The sequence below is a fragment of the Artemia sp. Qi Xiang Cuo genome, chromosome 9, assembly GCF_049724085.1.
Source record: "Artemia sp. Qi Xiang Cuo chromosome 9, ASM4972408v1, whole genome shotgun sequence".
Classification (NCBI taxonomy): Eukaryota; Metazoa; Arthropoda; class Branchiopoda; order Anostraca; family Artemiidae; genus Artemia; species Artemia sp. Qi Xiang Cuo.
The window spans coordinates 15074224-15092323 of NC_142802.1; the positions used below are offsets into that span (position 1 = coordinate 15074224).

Below are 18100 nucleotides of genomic sequence, written 5' to 3' on the forward strand. Positions count from 1 at the left end.
TTGGAAATTGAAAGTTCTAGTTCAGTTTTTAAGAGTCAAAAGAGATCAGAGGGCAACTATCCCGCCCCCTCCCAACTCTTTCCCCCAAATGCATCCGATAAAAATTTTGATATAGCCGTTTTGTTAAAAATAGTTCAAAGGTCAGATAACAAAACTCCGGCGTCAACACAGCCCTTCAGGGCCCGGGGCAGGCGCTGCAAGTTATGCCATGGTGGTATATGTGGTTCTTATAGAAGGGATATTCGTATAAACTTCAGAGAGGGCTCATTTGAATGGAAATTGAAAGTTCAAGTTCAATGTTTAAGAGTCAAAAGAGATCGGAGGGCATCTAGCCCCACCCCATGCTCTTTTTTCCCCAAACCCCTCCAATACAAATTTTAAGATAGCCATTTTTTAAAATAGTTCAAAGGTCAGATGAGAAAGACTCGGGTGTCGACAAAACCCCCCAGGGCCCGAGGGCAGGCATTGTGAGTTATGTCCTGGAGCCGTATATGGTTCTTACGAAAGGGATGCTCCTAAAAACTTCAGAGAGAGCTCATTTGATTTGAAATTAAAAGTTCTAGTTCACTTTCTCAGAGTCAAAAGAAATCGGAGGGCAACTAGCCCTTCCCCCCTCCACGCCCTTTTCTTCCCCAAACCCATCCGATAAAAATTTTGAGGCGGCCATTTTGTTAAAAATAGTTTCAAAATCGGATATTAAAAAGTCCGGGGTCGACAAAACCCTCCAGGGCCCGAGGACAGGCGTTGTAAGTTATGTCCTGGGTGCAAATATATGGTTCTTATAGAAGGGATGCTCGTATAAACTTCAGAGAGGGCTCATTTGAGAGAGGGCTTAATATTTTCAATATTAAGTACAGAAGAAAATATATGTAATACATTTTGTTTTCAGTAAAGTGCCAATAACGCAGTGGGTTTTAGACGTTTAAAGTGAGAGAAGGAGGCGATACCCAAACTCTTGTTTTTAGTGATTTTAGTTCATTTCAAGCTTGATTTACATATTCAATTTAAGTTTCATTCGTTTTAAGATTTATTTATTCATTTACACTAGTATCTAACGTATGTTTATTTGCATTGCTTCTTTTATTTAGTTTCTGTTCGTTTTGGGTTTCATTTATACTTCAACAGCAAAATATTTTTTTTAGTTTTAAGCTCTATTTGCATATTCAATTTAAGAATTACTCGTTTTAAAACTTATTTATTCATTTACATTATTAGTTATGGTGATTTCGAAAAAAGCCTAAAACCCCTCGAAAATGGCACCTACTAGTTAAGACCAATTCCCTGTTAGTAGTACTCCTGATTAAGAGTGGCCACCTCTTAAATCATATAGTAGTTGATAATGTTTAACGAATAGACAGTTACCGTAGCGAGGTGAAAATGGGACTGTCCGTCAGTTATGTAGGATATGGGTCCAGGCCTCTCCACGGTAACGAAACAATTCTTAATAAATTTGTTGACGACAATAAAAATTACCTACTCCAGGAGGCCCTGACATACAGCATAAAATATGGGCATCTTGTGTCGTCAAAGATTGTAATCAAGGCGGTCTGCACAACAGAAAACTTCAAAAGCTGTCAATTCAACGAGACTTCTTTTAAGCTGATTTTTTATGTTTTCCAAGCAGGTATACTAGTTTTTTTGTTTTTTTTTTAGGGACAGCCCTTTCATGAACTTTAAAAAGGAAATTCTATTCCATTAAATAAAATAAAAATTCACGCTTTCTAGTGATGCAATTTTCATTGAACCTGAACATCTCCATCTCTGGCACAAAAGCGGGAGAAGTTAAATGGTTTTTCTGAGATTTCCGGAAAAGTAGGTGTCGGCTTTTAGTTTTCTGTCGTTTATTCGGATCTCTTATCAAAGCTATACAAATTATGGCAAGACCGCCCATTCAATTCTGAACAATGTCTAGGCGATTCTTCAGTGGTATAAAAACGGCCTGTCCCCGAAGGCAGAGAGGGGTGTATCGAGTTTTGATAACTAATAGATTACCAGCAGCTGGTTAGTAGTAGGGCTGCCGACCCGATTATTCATGGCATAGAAACGGTCTCTGCCCGAAGGCAGAGGGGTGTATCGAGTTTGAATAACTAATAGATCATTTGCAGCTGGTCAGTAGCAGGGTGGCCGACCCAAGTGATTTTATATTGCCTACACAAAAAATCACTAAATCATCAAATAAACCACTAGATTACTGAAGAAAATTATTAAATCTACCAAAAATCACTAAAATCTAGTGATTTTTGCCCCTGGCTGGCAACCCTGCTCAGTAAGGAGTAGTAAATTTAGAGAGTTCTTTAATCACTTACCTGGAGCTGGAATTTTAGATTCCAAAACTTCGATTTCATCATCATCATCTACTACGTTGACAGATGATGTAGCCGGAGAAGTAGTAGACATTTTACTGGTAGCTGACTGGGCAGAAACAGGAGCATTTTTCATGGTGAAATCAGTAGATTTTGCCGGTGCAGCTGGCAGTGGGGAAATCGCTGGGGCTGCTGCCTGTTGAGCTTTCTTTCTTGAAGGGGTGGGCTTAATAGCCCTCGGATTTCCGATGATTCCGATGGGTGTACCAATAGGCATTTCAGGAACTCCCAAAGCTTTATTTTTAAATAAAGACTTGCAACTTATAGGCATTGATGTTCTTTCCGTGGATTTTTTGGATGGCGTAACAGGCGAAGTGGTCTATCAAAAGAAAGAAACATTCAGAAATGAATATATATATATATATATATATATATATATATATATATATATATATATATATATATATATATATATATATATATATATATACTATCTCGTTTAAGGAGAGTCTCTTACTAGGTTGCTACCTATCGCTGCAACCCGGATATATTATCTCTTTAAATGAGCAATAATTGTGCATGTATGTATGCATTTTTTTTCTCTCGAAAATGGCTCTATTTTTTTTCGGAAAAATTGACATCCTGGGATTTTTTGCCCTAGAGAAAAAAATCCATATAGATCAGAAGTTTGAGGAAATTCGTTAAGAACCTTAATTTTGAAAAAAAAAAAAATCACGTGAGTGGCGTCATATTTATGAATACATTCGAAAAGCATACATACGTGATATTTGCCTCGATAGTGGTTTTATCGTTTTTAGTGTCTATGATACAGGCAAAATTACACAAGAAACATATGATTGACAAGAAAAATCATATAATTGAAGTCATATTTATGAGTACATATCAATAGGCTGAATTAAATCATTACCCCCCCCCCTCCTAGAGTGAACGTATCGTTTTATATCTATGACGCATGTAACATTACAAAAGGAACATAGCTAAGCATAAAATACCGAGTGTAATCAGTCTATTTACAAAAGGCGTTTTAAGTAGTTTCATAATGCCTAAAGGACACATGAAGAACTTAGACCATCACACGTGACAATTCCAATCCGAGCAGCTAAGATAAAGGGTATTGAAAAAATGTCTAAAGTAATGATTAAAACAAATGAAGAACAAAGAAATATACAATCATAATACTTGCGTCAGCGACAATTACAACGAGTCAAAAACAAAAGTCAAGAATAAAGAAATATGCGGGACAACAAGGAGTAGAACGAATTTGGAATGAAAGTGAGGAACAAATAAATATGTGGTTAAAAGATATGCCACAGCGAGAACAAAAGAAATATGCAGTTAGAAGATAAACGGCAGCAAGAATTACAAGCGACAACAAGAAAGCGAGTATCAGAACGTGTCAAAATGAAGTGAAGAACGAAGAATTGTGCTGTTAAAGACAAGCGACAGCAAAAATAAGAACGAGTCAAAATGAAAGTGAAGAAAAAAGAAATATTAGGGTAGAAGAACAGCGGCGTCGTAATATTCGACACCAACAAGGGGTGGCACAAAACCAAGTACATATGAAGTAAGTAAAATTAATGCTGAAATTTTTGACCGCCTCCCAGGCGAATATAAATCCTATAAAAGGTTGATTCTGTGAAGGATAAACAGGAAGAAGGCATTGAATTTCCGCAGGATTTTTAAAATTAAATTGAAATTCCTGATTTGCCACCTTATGACTTAAGAGTAAAGAAAAATAAGATAATTGTACTAATGCGCAATTTATATATTCCAGAGGGTATGTGCAATGGAACATGCCTGGTTGTTACTGAAGAATGGAACAACGTAATTAAAGGAAAATAACTATTGGGGAAAAGCTGGAAAAGAATTTTTTTTGTATCTAGGACGTCAGACGGAAAATACTAGTAAAAGGGCATTTTCGATGACAATACCAAAATTATTTGTTTTTAAAATCGACAAAGAGGGGAAGGGAGCCCTTTTAACTCCCCCCCCCCCCCACAATTGAAACGTTAATCTTGTGGAAAAGTTTAAAGGGAGAGGAACAAAAACCTATTATTAATGTCCTATTCTACAAAAATATCCTATTGACATCTTTAGTTTCATCACCAAGATTGAATAAATATCTTTATGCAACGCTATTGCAAAAGGATGAAAAAAAAAATCATGGCAAAAAAAAAAGTTTCTCTTAAGGAAGTAAAGAGCGAAATTGAAACTTAAAAGAATTCCAAGAACTCTTCAAATTCTAAAAAATAGCACTTTACCAAAGACTGAGCTTGCTTGAGGTTTTTTAAAGAAATATAATTGTATTGTAAAAAGTTATTGATATTATGGCCGATGAAAGACAGTTAAGAGCCTTGCAAATTAGTCTTCTATTTTCTGCTACCTATGAAATTTTATGCCCCTAAAGCCCACAGTCCACGGGGCAACCGGTTTACCACCAAAATGAAACGTGTCTCCGCCCACGGACGCGAGTGGTTGCGGATCAGTTGTGTTTATCTAATTGAGCAATGCAGTGTGGTTAACTATGTGAGAGTTCCGACGAAGACTTAATTGATTACTATGAGTACCGCAGGTTTCATAGGGTTCAGAGGGAGTATTGGGTCCATCCCTACTTGGAAAAGAATGCAAAGTCTCGTCTGTTCTTAGTAGCAAAAGAACTGTTAGAATTAACGTCTTTCCTTGAGTAATCTGGAAGTTTATAGTTAGCTCGTCATGCTTCTCCACTTCTCCTACGAATTTCACGTTTAATTCCTGGTCTGACATGTTGAGAGCTAAAATAATTGGACATTATCAATGCGGTGGCTCCCGAAAATGTTTGAGTCCACACTCTGCAACGCAACTGTGACCACGGCTGGAGGCTCATACGGAACGGGTTTTAGACTGATTGGAAACCAGTCTCATCTGGATTGCCTCGTGGCCGGGCCACCACTCTACTTCAAGGCCATGGTCACAAAACAGTTGCGTACGCTATCGGTTAGCAATTCTAGTCTCAAAACAATTGCCCCATGGACCCTGGGTCTAAAAGAAAATTGTAGTTTTTTTTTATAAGTGGGAGGGGGGACTGGTTGGTTCCATGCATTTACTTTTGGGTTGCTTCCAAATAAAAAACATTCAAATACAAGCAGAGCAGACATGAAGTCATATAATAAGGCGAACTAAAAACGAACATAAATTACTATGAATTAATAAACAAAACCTAAGACGAACTTAAAATTACAGATACCAAAATAAATGACACTCTGTCCACAGGGATCACTGGGCAGTTTTTTTTCAAGTGTTTTTCAGTTTCCACTTACTGGGCTCGGAGAAGAAGAATCTAAGAAGGGGGACTGTAAATTTCCGGTTATGGGTTTCGATCACAAAGATTACAACGGTACCCTTGCTATGTTCTTTCTAGCCTTTCCGTCCTGGAAATGGCACCCAGAAGTGCCATTTTTGGTACCAAATGAGACTTACGATGGAATTAACAAGACGAATTTATGAAAGGGAAGTAGATATGAGCGGCTGCTTGTAAATGAGCCTAGACCCCGGCGCCACGCCGACGGATCGACCGAACGCCGCCGACGAGAGGCCCAGTCGAACGCCGCAAGCGTGTCACAGACGCGTCACCGCCGGCAGAAGCGGCGGCGTTCGGTCGACTTCAAATCGATTTTGCAGTAGTGCTTTGTTCCATCAACCGCACAGACAGAGCTTTTTCTTCTCATGTGGTTTAGTATTTTGATTTTCCCGCTTGGCACTCAAAGAGTGCTTGGACTAACCCTAAAGTTTCGGGTGTTTTTTCACAAATTTATATGCAGCCCCGAAAAAAAATTTTGTTCCCAGATTCTTCGAAATTCACGGAATCACGGTGTCGCCCCTAGCGATTTATCACCAATGACTTTCCCTGCCAAATATTACTTTGCATACCATTATTCTTCACTACTCTCTTGTTCATGAATTTTCGTCTCTTTTGTTACTTTGCATAAAAACCCGACAGATGCAATATGCAATTGCAAATATTGTAATATACACAGTTCTTCATATGTTGACAAAAAAAGAATCGTCTTTATGAAATGAGTTTAAGTTATTTCGAATGCAGTTTCCTAATCGCTATTTCTTACATCATTCGTTGTCAACAATTTTATTTTCAAGTTGAATAGAATTATAGAACGCATTCACTACTATACAGCTTCAGCCTTCAGTTGTATTTTGAAATTGACAGCCGGCAGATTGTTTGTACAACTGAATTGTAAATTTGCAGATTGTTTTTTTGTGCTGTTTTAAGATCAGGCTTTCGTAATGTTTAACACTTAACTATTGAACCCTAATAGAAAATACAATCTTCTTTCTGAAAAATTTTTACCACCCCCCCCCCCAAAAAAAAACCTTCTATTGAGACAAAATTTAGCTATAGACTAAGCTATGTACAAGTTTGGGGAATTAAAAATTGAACCGGAAGTTACCCCAAAAATATGCTTCATAAATAAATTTTAAATTATTGCCTATAGGGGGGGAGGGGATAGGGAGCCATCATTTGTAAATGATAATACCTCATTTTTTTTTTATTGAAAGCAGGGATGCCAAGAAGATAATTATTTTTTTCATTTAAAGTGGAGACAGAAAAAAATGATGTCAATTTCCCTGAGAAACCATTGAAATATTTTGATAGACCCAGGGCCCCCCATTAGGACTTGTTCATTATCTTGGGTATTTTGCGATTTCTCATAGGCTACTGGCGTAATTTGGTTTTTGTGTGTGCTCCCTTTTAATTAGATTCTTTGGATCTTATTGAATGCCATGGCGAATCTCTGACTCAGTTTTTCAGTAATTTGAGGTATATCTTAATAATTTCGACATTTTTGTTGTTTCTTGTACCCCTTTACTCATACCTTCAATTTTTTTTTTCAAGGAACACTAAGCTGTTTAACGTTATTTTGCGTGTTTGTTTAAACCATACAGTGACCTAGTCAATTATTAAGTAAATTATTTTTCTAATGAAAGCTTAGACGGTATCCTATCGAGGTGGTATCCAGAGGGGGGGGGGGTAGGGAGGTATTACATTTAAATGATAATATCTCGAATTTTTTTATTGAAAGCAGGGATCCCAAAAAGTTATTTTTTTTTTTAATTTAAAGCAGAAACGGCATCCTATCAAGGTGGTATCCCGGGGGACGGGGTAGTGAGCTATCATATTTAAATGATAATACCTCGATTTTTTTTTCAAGCAGGGGTGCCAATAAGTTGATTATTTTTTATTTATTTAAAGCAGAGACGGTATCCTATCAAGATGGTATCCAGAGGGGGGGGGCATAAGGAGTTATTATATTTAAGTGATAGTACCTTGATTTTTTTTTATTGTTTCATTGTAATTGAAATGTTCTCATGTGATACAGTTTATAATGTGACTGATATTAGGTATTTATCTGTTTATAATTTGGAATGAAACCCCAAAAGAAAAATGAATAATATCCAAAAGAACAGCCAAAACCAATAAAAAAGCGGCAGTTCAGCCTTAGCCTACATGACATATATTCTATAAAGAAGCCAAAACAAACTTTAAAATGCATTTTTTTAAATTGTTATTAAAAACCAGTTTTTAATACAAGAAGGCTTCTCAAGAATCCAAAAGAGCAAAAAAAAAAAAAACAATAGATATAAAAGTCGTCCATTTCAACTGGTTTAAAGGTAACAAAATAGATACAGGCAAAGAACATTGTGACAGAATTAAGCTTCTAAGTTCAAAGTTATATTCAAAATTTTTACCCAGATAAATGACGAAATTTGTTATACGATATTTGAAGTTTTGTATGCAGCATTGCTCGATGAAAAAAACTACTAATTTTGATAATTATTTATGATAAGAATACATAATTAATACATACTTCAACTACTCGTATTATGCAAGGGTTCTGAAACGCCACAGCCATTTCGTTTCTACCAGATTTCTACTTTTCTTGATGAATAACGAAGAAGGCCAGTTTCCAGCCAGCGACCTGTGAATTTTTGAACTCATGAATAGGCTCGAATCTGTTGTAAATTTAAGCTGTGATTTCAGAAAGACTGATAAAAACATTAATGCTTGCGGTCAACATTGATCGCGCCGGCGGCGCGCCACCGACTTCTTACCGGCGGCACGGCGTGGCGCTCTATTTTTGGCCCTGCCGCCACCGGTCTTCCCTCATCAGCGCGGCGCCGGGGTCTAAATGAGCCATTAGACATCTCTTTGAGATCTTATGTTAGCCTGCTAGCCCTGGCAGAATTTTTTTTAGAAATAATTAAGGAGACGCATGCAAACCATGCAAAGAAAGAGATTTTTTCCTCGTTTGTTAAGATGGGAGGGGGGTGGGGGGGGGGTTATCAAAAACTCCCGGATAAGGTATTATGAAAAATTGATTAGTCATTTTAACAGTTACATTTTTCAGCATTTCAGCCGTGTTTGGGTAAGAATTGAAGTTATGTGACACAAAATGGCAGAAAACGTCACTTTGCTGCAGCGCAATCACTTCTGTAGCATAACCATGCAAAAAAGTGGTTGTTCAAGCCAGGGGACTGTAAGTTTCCTGTCTAGGATTTTTGGCCATGGCGATTCCAATTGCGAATTTATTGTTTTGATCCGACCCCATTATTTGGGAGGTTTAGGCTATTTTCGAGACTCCCTTTAGTTTGTTTCCAAAACAACATTTTACTATTAATACTAATTTAGATAATGGGCAATAGCTAGAAAAAGCATTTTTTTTTTTACTCATTTTCCAGTTGTTTTTTTTTTTAGCGCGTTTTTAATTTTTGGTTATCATGGACCGTGGTTAGTCATTTACAATGAAAAGGCCACTAGATATTGCGATTTCCGGTCAAACGAGCAGTCTCCGAATAAGATTACCACCACTTGTTCAATGCGATAACTCTTGGGATGATAAAAAAGGGAAAAAAAAGACAGAAAAAAGCAGAGACACACCATTGTTTCCTATGCAAAAAGTGATTTCCCTTGTTATTCAGGCTTGGAGATTAATTTTCTAGAGTAGGGTTTTCGACGGCAATTCTGGTGTTGTACTTCTCATTTCGATTCACTGTCGTTTTTGAGGAGTTTCAAGCTCTTTTGAGTAAAGTTTTACCATTAAGTTAAAAATATACAAGTTATCATTTCTGAACCATCTTCAGATGAGGAAATTTTCTCGCTAGCAAGTTTAAAAAAAGTGCTTTGAAATTTTCGGTTACTATGTACTGTGCTCTTTACTAAGCTGCAAGTGTGGTATCTAAAAAAACAACAACAAAAAACGATTTACTAAGGTGCAAATGTTGCTACAACTATGATATCTAAAAAAAAAAAAAAAAAAAAAAAAAAAAAAAAAAAAAAAAAAAAAAAAAAAAAAACTGAATACCTATCAACAAAAGAATGTCAATGGTATATTTTTACCACTGAACAATCAGGAAGTGGTTATTTATTTTAAACACAGTTTTAAGGTCTGGAGAGACAAAATTTTCAATTTTCATTCAAAACAGAAACGAACCGAATAGGATATATAGAAACGATACCGATTAGGATATTCGCCCGCATGAGAATATTTTTCTTTTCTTCATTGGGCGATATGAAATTTGGCTGCGGCATTCAAATTTTATCAGGAACTATCTTAAATCAAGATTCAAACTTAGAAAAGCTTCCTTTGTGAATTAAAAACACCTTCCTAGTTTTTTGTTGTTTTCATTTAAGGAGGAGAGGGGTATATGTTGTTTTGGAATATTACTCCTGGAGAAAACTTCATCTTTTGCTCTATTCACACGAAAAATGTCCCCATTTTGCCGCATACTTTCAGGATTCGAAAGCCGTAAGGGTAGACACCCCACTAATCGTGCTCCAGCGGCTGATGTTCTAGGTATAAACAATAAATATTCTATTCTTTTGACGAGCAATTTTGACCTTGTCATTTCATTGATTTCATGGGTGTTGACAAAACCTTCATGAGTGGAAAATAGTAATTAATGCTTGAATAATCACTTTCGCTTTTTCTTATAACTTCCATCCGTTTCCCGGTTGCAAATGATGTAAATTACTGTTTTACAGCAAGATTTAACTACTTGGAATATTAGTCACACTCCCTTGAAAAGTTCTGGCAGATTTTTGTTATTATGCTTTTAAACTTTTTACATCCGCCTACTGATCTGAATCCCTAAAGAAATATATGAATCTCTCAAATTCTTCAGTAGCGTTTCTGCCATGTTTCTACTAACTCTTCTTATTTTTGGTGCAACTGATTGCGTTAAACTGGACTTTGAGGGGTGGAAAGCAGTATCTAGTGGAACAAGAGAGGTTCGAATCTTAAAAGGGGAGAAAAGTGAAGAAAAAGTAGCACAAGATAGAACATGGAATATAAATAAACATCAAAATCAAAAGAATCTTTGTCAAGTATGTGGAAATTATCAAGGTACATACAACATCCCTAGTTTGATACAACCAGTGCCACGACCCATTCAGTATCCTTACCATGTGAAACAACCTTATCAGCCATTGAAACCAATGCCTGTTTATGGTACCACAAATACTGTCTACCACTATCATCATTCCCAGGAACCACCAAGTGTATATGGTGCCAAAGGTAAACCGGTTGTCATATATCCATTTAAAAAGCCAGAACTTATATACTCTACAATAATTTATCCCCCAAAGCCTCAGATTCCTTGCCAGGCTTGGCCTATTTCGTCCGTGGTCCATCATGGACATAAGCAGCTTTCTGGACCGACACATCCTGTAATAAATCATGAACAAAACTATGGACAAACTTTCATCAATCCGGCCCCAGTTTCAAAACAGCCAATTTACTACACTTTGCCTACAACACCTTATTATAGCCGCATTACTACACCAAAGCCATATCAGCCACCGACCATTAACCCTCCAGTTTATTTTCCAAATCCGAATTATGATACGACAACAAAAGGTTATGACCCGTTGTATTATCCTATAATTGATCAACCTCCAAGAGAGCCTAATCCTTCCGTCATCGGTGGAGGAGTCTACAATGGGAAAAGAGAGGAAACATACCCTTTTCCAGATATCAATTATGAAGCTCCCAGACCTAATCCAGCTTATTATACAACCCAAAGTCCATTCTATCCCCAATGGCTTTCCACCACAATAAGGCCGGTCTATAGTTTGGACTTTCCAACATATTATTCCCAGGCTCCATTCGATCCATGTGGACACAGTCCATGGAATATTATGAAAGGTCCGGAAGACCATTTAGAATCAGGCTCACACCTACAGTCCTTGTGTCGTGATATACCTGGAACTGAAGTACATAATGTCAATGGTCAGTCATTAAATACACTGAAACACTTTCGGCAGAGTACTTCTAATCGCGGAAGCTCAAATATAGACAATCCTTTAAATGTCAAAACAATTGAAGACCAAGGAATTACTTTTAAATATGGAATTGCCACAACTTGGAAACCAGATACAGTGGACTATGTTCGAGGAATAGGTAAGTGTATATAATCTACCATGGAATTTATTTTCAATCTCAATAGTTCATAGGTCAAATACTTCTGTAATCTAGCAAAGCCAAATCTAACTTTGAAAACAAAGTAAATAGCTCAGCTAAAAACATCTTAGTGAGACAAAACTTTTTGACGAAAGGAAGTTTGGTCCAGAGAAAACTAGCATATTGATTTCGTGTACGACAATTGACAAAATTAAGAAGATACATTAAACCAGTGATCGGAAACCTTCTTTTAGTTAGAAACTCCAAGCAACCTCTTCACGACTGTACAACTAATGAAAAGCCACAGTTGTAATCCGTAAAAATGTAATTATTGTTCATTTTTTATTTCTTGTACTCCATCATTACGGTCTGACTTCAACCCCCTGATAGCTTGTAATATGATCTGGAACACGCTCCCAGAGTTTCCACTCGTTTGTTATCTTCAAAAAGAATGTAAAAGAATTTCTAGTTAATAATTTAGTTTTTTTTTTCCTTTTTGGTCTCTCCTGAAGAGCATTATTTTAGTTATATTTATTTTTAAAGTTATTTCCGCTTTATAGATTGTTTGAAATGAAATCATGCGCTACTCCCTTGCCTAGCTGGTGATTTTTGAAGTGGGATATTGGATTTTGTTTTCCGTTTCCGTTTTTTTTGTTGCTATAATTCTTTTATTTTTTGTTTCTAACCTGTTCCTTCCTGGCTATAGAGTCGTACGGGGGAGACTATATTGAAGTGCTTTAGTTGTAAATTTATTAACGAATAATCTCTAAACACTGAACTTTGTAACCATAACTTTAAGTTTAATCAAAATAAACTATCAAATTTCTAAACAAACCGATAGTTACTCTTTCTTTCAGCCAAATTGGATCGAGACCTAGCAACAAAAATTTATGGAGATAATTAACATCTTCATTCAACAGATCACAGCCCTCTGTGAAACAAACCTCCACATGCTAAACTCAATTGTACTCATTTTCAATTCACCAAATAGTTAGAACTGAATAACATTTGACTAATGCAAATAAAATGAGTAAGTAGTATTTTCGCAGCTGGCAGTCCAGATAATTTCTCAAACTTAGTCCTCGAGCGATTATCTCTCATTTTTTGCCCTGTGAACTACAAGTACATATTCTCTCATAATTAGTTTGATAGCATAATGGGTTGTGTCGCATAAAGGATTAAAACAGTGATTTCGCTCATGGATTATACCAGATCTGCTTGGAAATACGCTAATAGCACAACTTAAAAATGCGTTAGGGTGAAAATATGGAGATAAACAGTATGGAATACGTCCAATTTCTAAATATTGATGTTGACAGGCACGAGACGAGAAGTTGTAATGTTTTGTTCTTTTTTTGAGGCACATTTTGATTGTGGAACATGCCTAATGACAACGACGAAGCGTTTTTCAAGAGCCATACTATGACGGCCAAAGAGTTGCATGCAGCTTGCGAGCCGCAAAATTGTCGGCCGCTACCGTAGACACACACAAAAAGGGGTTAGACACCCCATACTACTGAATAAAAAATACTTTTTTTTTATTCTTTGTATATTATTATTGAATCCCGAAAAAAAAATGGAATAAAGTAAAAACTTAAGACATTTGAGATTGCCTCGACATTAAAGAAAGAAAAAGAAAGATACACTAGGCCTTACTGAGAAAAACTTTTCGAGAAAAACAACAGTTAAGCCTTTGAGACGAGAGGACAATCTCTACTTCTTGTGAAGGAAGTATTTCAAGCTAGGCACTTAAATAGGGAGAGGGTGGGGAGCTTTGAGTCCATACTCCATCTTAGATTTGAACTTTTTTTCGTACAATTTCGTATATATTACCATACAATTCTGGTTTTTATAATCCCAAAAACATCAATGCACCTTCCCCTCCCCCCCCCAAAAAAAAATTGAGCCAGGGATGTACATGACTGGCTCGAAACCACTTGGGCAAGAACTCAAATATATCAAGACTGGTTGTCCAGAGTGTCTTTACAACTACATAGTCTACAAGAGGGAAAGAAAATAGAGAAAACGATGAAGATTAGGCTGATGTATTTGATGACAGGGGGGACAGTCCCATCAATAATGCGTAGAAACAAATTATTATATATCCAATGCCCCTTGGTTATCCGGATATGAACCCCTCTTGCCCCCCCCCCAAAAAAAAATATATATAAATAAAATGCTGGTGATCCGCCCCTCTTTCCGAAAACTCTTTCTGAGAAAAACATGACTGAATATTTTGAACGTTTCAAGCTTAATTTTCTGGCTTAATTCTTACCAGCTTAATTGTCCAGCTTAAATTGTACATTTTTTCGTACAATTTCGTCTATATTGCCATACAATTCTGGCTTTTTATAATCCCAAAAACTTCAATGCACAGTCCCCTCCCCCCTCCCTAAAAAAATCCTGTGTACATGCCTGGCTCGAAACCATTTGAACAAGCACTCAAATATATCAAAATTGGTTGTCCATAGTGTCTTTACAACTACATAGTCTACAAGAGGGAAAGAAAATAGAGAAAACGATGAAGATTAGGCAGGTGTTGCTCAAAAACATTTTGTAGTATAGCTCAGCAGTAAGTTTGCTTCATCTGATGGAGTTAAGGATATTATTTAAATTTGAAATACTCCATGATCTATATTAGAGTTTAATCTATTTTTAATATTTCCTTTTACTTCTAACATAATACACCAACAAAAGTTATAGATTCATTTGAAAAACCTTTCAGAGGGATAAAAATTATACTAAGTATTTACTGGGCTATATAAAAAAACAAGCTGGTTTTTAATTCTTAAAAACGAGTATGCCAGCAAACAGTAGAAGAATACCCCCGCCCCAAATTAGTACAGTATTTAGACAAATTTGGGCCTAAAATTATTCATATTATGCACCATAGTCCACGTGCTTGATTATCATGTGGACAGAAAAGTTTTTCAATTGGCTAGTAGCTTTTGAGTAAGGAAAGCGAGTGTCGATCATTTAACATCCATTGGGTTGGCAACCACAATAGTTGTACTATACTGATCAAGTAGAGCTAACTTCAATTTTTAAAAGATATTCTAAATAATGTGCTTCCTACCGAAATCGGCTTAATATGCCTATAGCAGCTAAATCTAATCTTATCCTCTTCTTAAATAGGGATTGAACTAAGGCCTGGTAGTCAATTTCTTTTTTTTTTTCACTAAAAACTCTTTTTACGTTTTTTTTAAAGAAAGTTCCCATCTTATTTTACCCTTTAAGGTTATCAGTTCCCCTGATTTGTGTGGTTTTCATGTTTATGACTCAATAACTCAGTTCACTGCCTTGGAAAAGACAAACTCATTTCTACAGAAAATTCTAGAGGTTTTTCCGATTATGAAGACCTAATTCACAGGATGTAAGCTAGAACTGGAAATTAAACATCTGGTTTTTTTTTCAGGGACTGTTGAAGCAACTGATCTTGGAGGAAACACTAAAACCACATCAACTTTTGGTTCTGGTGTTATAGTTACTGTTCCAGAAAACAACCGTCTGCAGCCGGAGCCCAAGAGAAATCCTGACTTCACCGTCACTCAAAAGCCTCTTGTTTTCCGCAGCGTAAACAAAACAAAAGCTAACAATTTTCGAATTAAAAAACTGTAGATTGAGAATGTAGGAGACTTGAGTTTATTTGGAAATTCAAATCAATATAGAAAATTAAATGATTTATTTTTATTGAGAACCAATGAAGTATTGGTACAAAAAAAAAAACTAATTCATCCAAGTACAATCCTAAAAAGATGGTGATTAAAAGTAGATGTTGAGACAACGCCAAGTTTTCTTTATTTTTCAATTCAATTTTTTATTTGAATTCAAACGTCTTTCCGAGGATATAGCTACCTTACTACCTTTCTACCATAACTACCTTTCCGATTTACTCAACCGCTCACATCTGGGAACTTCCTTCAGAAAGAATTCAGTTGATAAATACAAACTGAATCAATCCTTCGGATTTTGACGCGACTTTTAGTTCATTTGAAAACGAGACATATTATATTTTTATAATACAACAAGATTATAAATAAAAGTCATTAACCATTTTTTTTAGTGACACACTTCTTACAATGAATGTCGTATCACTGATTAAACAAATATTTAAAGTTTTTTTTCGGGAAAATTGCCACGTATCCGGGCCGTGATACCAAGTGTAGTCATCGTAAATTCCTATATAACACAATGGCAAAAAAAGGGGGGGGGTGTAACTTGCGCGACCACACACCTAGAAACCACGCAAACTTAGTAAAGGGGTAAATTACGGTATAGAAATGAAAAGTACGTCTTCATCTCTAAAATGGATTTTATTTGTTTTTCAAAAATGAAAAGCCAATCTGGCCTGATCCCCAATCGTTATTTAACGATTCAATAGCAGACTCAGACTTCAACAGCAATGTGCGCGGCCGGGAATCTTCCAGAGGAGGAGGGAGGGGGACAAAAGTGCTACCAAAAGCTGTTTCTAGCAAGATCTAAACAGAAGAATTCCAAATTCCCAGTTTTAATTACCCCTCCCGCCTACCTTCTGCCAGCGTCCATTCCACCCATACATTTTCAGTTTCTTTTTTTTTTATTGGAATTATAACTAATATAGATGTAATTTACATTACGACTTAGGATGGTCTTTTTGTGTCTATTTTACTCGGCTTGTTCTACTTTCTTATGTTCAAGTTTTTACCCTATTTTTGTTTAATAAATAGTAAATGACCTGCTTTAGCCTAGGTTTCAGATGAAATAGGAATTTATATGGTAGTACACATAATATTCAAGACTCCTGTCACTTGCCATCCCGCGACGGCCCCCTTCACTGCAAAATCCACAGGTGCAGACATACTGGTTTCGATTCCATTTGGAGCTTCTTCTAAGCCTGACGGAGGCAAGGAGGTTTGATGGTACCCGGGAGATTTACCACCTCCCCGAATATTTTCTGTGTACAGGTATTGATACATTAAAAATTAAGTAGTAAAAAAGTAGTTTTATATGGTAGTACATAGATATATTAACTTCAGGCAAGCAAAAACTACCCCAACACCTTTTGTAGAGAATTAAATAGGAGCGTAAGTTCCTTTTACGCTCCTATTTTAGATTTCAGAATTTATAAGTACGAAAAAAACAAAATTTGCTTCAAACCTTAATTTTTTTTTTTTATTAGCTCCTGATTAGTGAGAACAGACCAAATTAAATCTTAACGGCTCATGATGTCTCTCGTGCTTTCGATTCTGGTGTGCACTCCCATTTGCTGTATAGCGCGCAGCAGCAAAGTCGCAATCGTTCAGTTATGCGGGTATTTAAAAATCTGTGTGCGAGATTATGTGTTGTCGTTAAAGTACCTACTCTTCATGGTTGCGTAATGTGTAAAGCCGTAATTCGAGTTTGGAAAGGAATCTGTCAGGGTGGGTAACTTCGCCACCATTGTATGATAATAGTGTGGTTGCACGCCAGAAAAAGGCTAGAATTAGTTTTGTTTTAAAGGTTTGGACCTTTCCATACTCAATTACGCTGACGACCTCCTTAATTTAAGTAGAACTGTATCGTCTGTTGAGGAGAATTTTTCTGTGCTTAGTAGGGAATATGGCGAAATTGGTCTCAATTTTAATGCTTCGAAGAGCGAGATCCTTACTGTCGGCAAATCTGTTGGTGACGTTGGATGCGTACAGTTAGAAAATCAGAGATTAAAAATAGTCGATAGAAAATAGTTTAAAAACGACAAGGACTCTTCTTATCTCTCATATAAGTGAAAAACTTAGAAAAGCGTTTGGTATACTAGTTCGCTGTAAAGTTTGCTACAGCAGGTGTATTCTTGCCCATGTCTACAACGCTTTTGCCTCATGTCCTCACATTGACTAGATTTTGGATTATGTTTGCGGCTACTGATAAGAAGACTGTCAGATCCGTATATTTTTCCGTATATCGTATATGTTTCGCAAAATTTCTCTTGTGTATACCCCTATGGGCTAGAAACAAAAGACTAGTGTCAGCCTACGGGTTAGCTGAGCCACTAAAAGTGGCTGAGCAGCGTAGCGGTCGCAATTTTTTTTAGGCTTGATAGGACAAATAGCCTCCATCCTGCTATGTGTTAGTAGAAACATTTGAATCTATTCTTGGTAATATCGTTTTTCTTTGTGAGTGTGTTCTTCTTTCTTTTGTTTCTTTTGTCTTCTCATCTACTCCATACTGAACCCTTGTGTTTTTTCTCGCAATAAAGATATTAATTGATTGAGTGATTATAAAAACACTATCCAAATCAAAATATGTTAAACCCTTACTGGAAATACCGAAGGCTCAAAACAATATATATAATTTTAATCCTGAATTTGA

General features: G+C 36.4%; 2 protein-coding genes across 4 annotated transcripts in view; one reads left to right on the top strand and one right to left on the bottom strand.

Annotated features, from left to right (window-relative positions):
* LOC148948351 (uncharacterized) overlaps positions 1–18100 on the bottom strand; it is a 95878-nt gene that overhangs the window by 49928 nt on the left and 27850 nt on the right. For all 3 annotated transcript variants that reach the window (XM_089094301.1, XM_089094302.1, XM_089094303.1), the window contains exon 5: positions 2307–2682. In XM_089094301.1, the coding sequence (XP_088950427.1) occupies positions 2307–2682 (376 nt within the window). The remainder of the gene's footprint in view (positions 1–2306; positions 2683–18100) is intronic.
* On the top strand, positions 10445–16493 carry LOC148948352 (uncharacterized). The gene is made up of 2 exons (XM_089093894.1): positions 10445–11776; positions 15192–16493. The coding sequence occupies exons 1-2, from the start codon at positions 10513–10515 to the stop codon at positions 15392–15394; spliced, it is 1467 nt and encodes a 488-aa protein (XP_088950020.1). The 5' UTR covers positions 10445–10512; the 3' UTR covers positions 15395–16493.

Bases quoted from the DNA above. Each gene is read 5' to 3' on its own strand.
- LOC148948352 (XM_089093894.1), top strand. From the start codon at position 10,513: ATGTTTCTACTAACTCTTCTTATTTTTGGTGCAACTGATTGCGTTAAA. The intron at 11,777-15,191 runs GTAAGTGTATAT...TTTTTTTTTCAG, and splicing joins GGACTATGTTCGAGGAATAG to GGACTGTTGAAGCAACTGAT.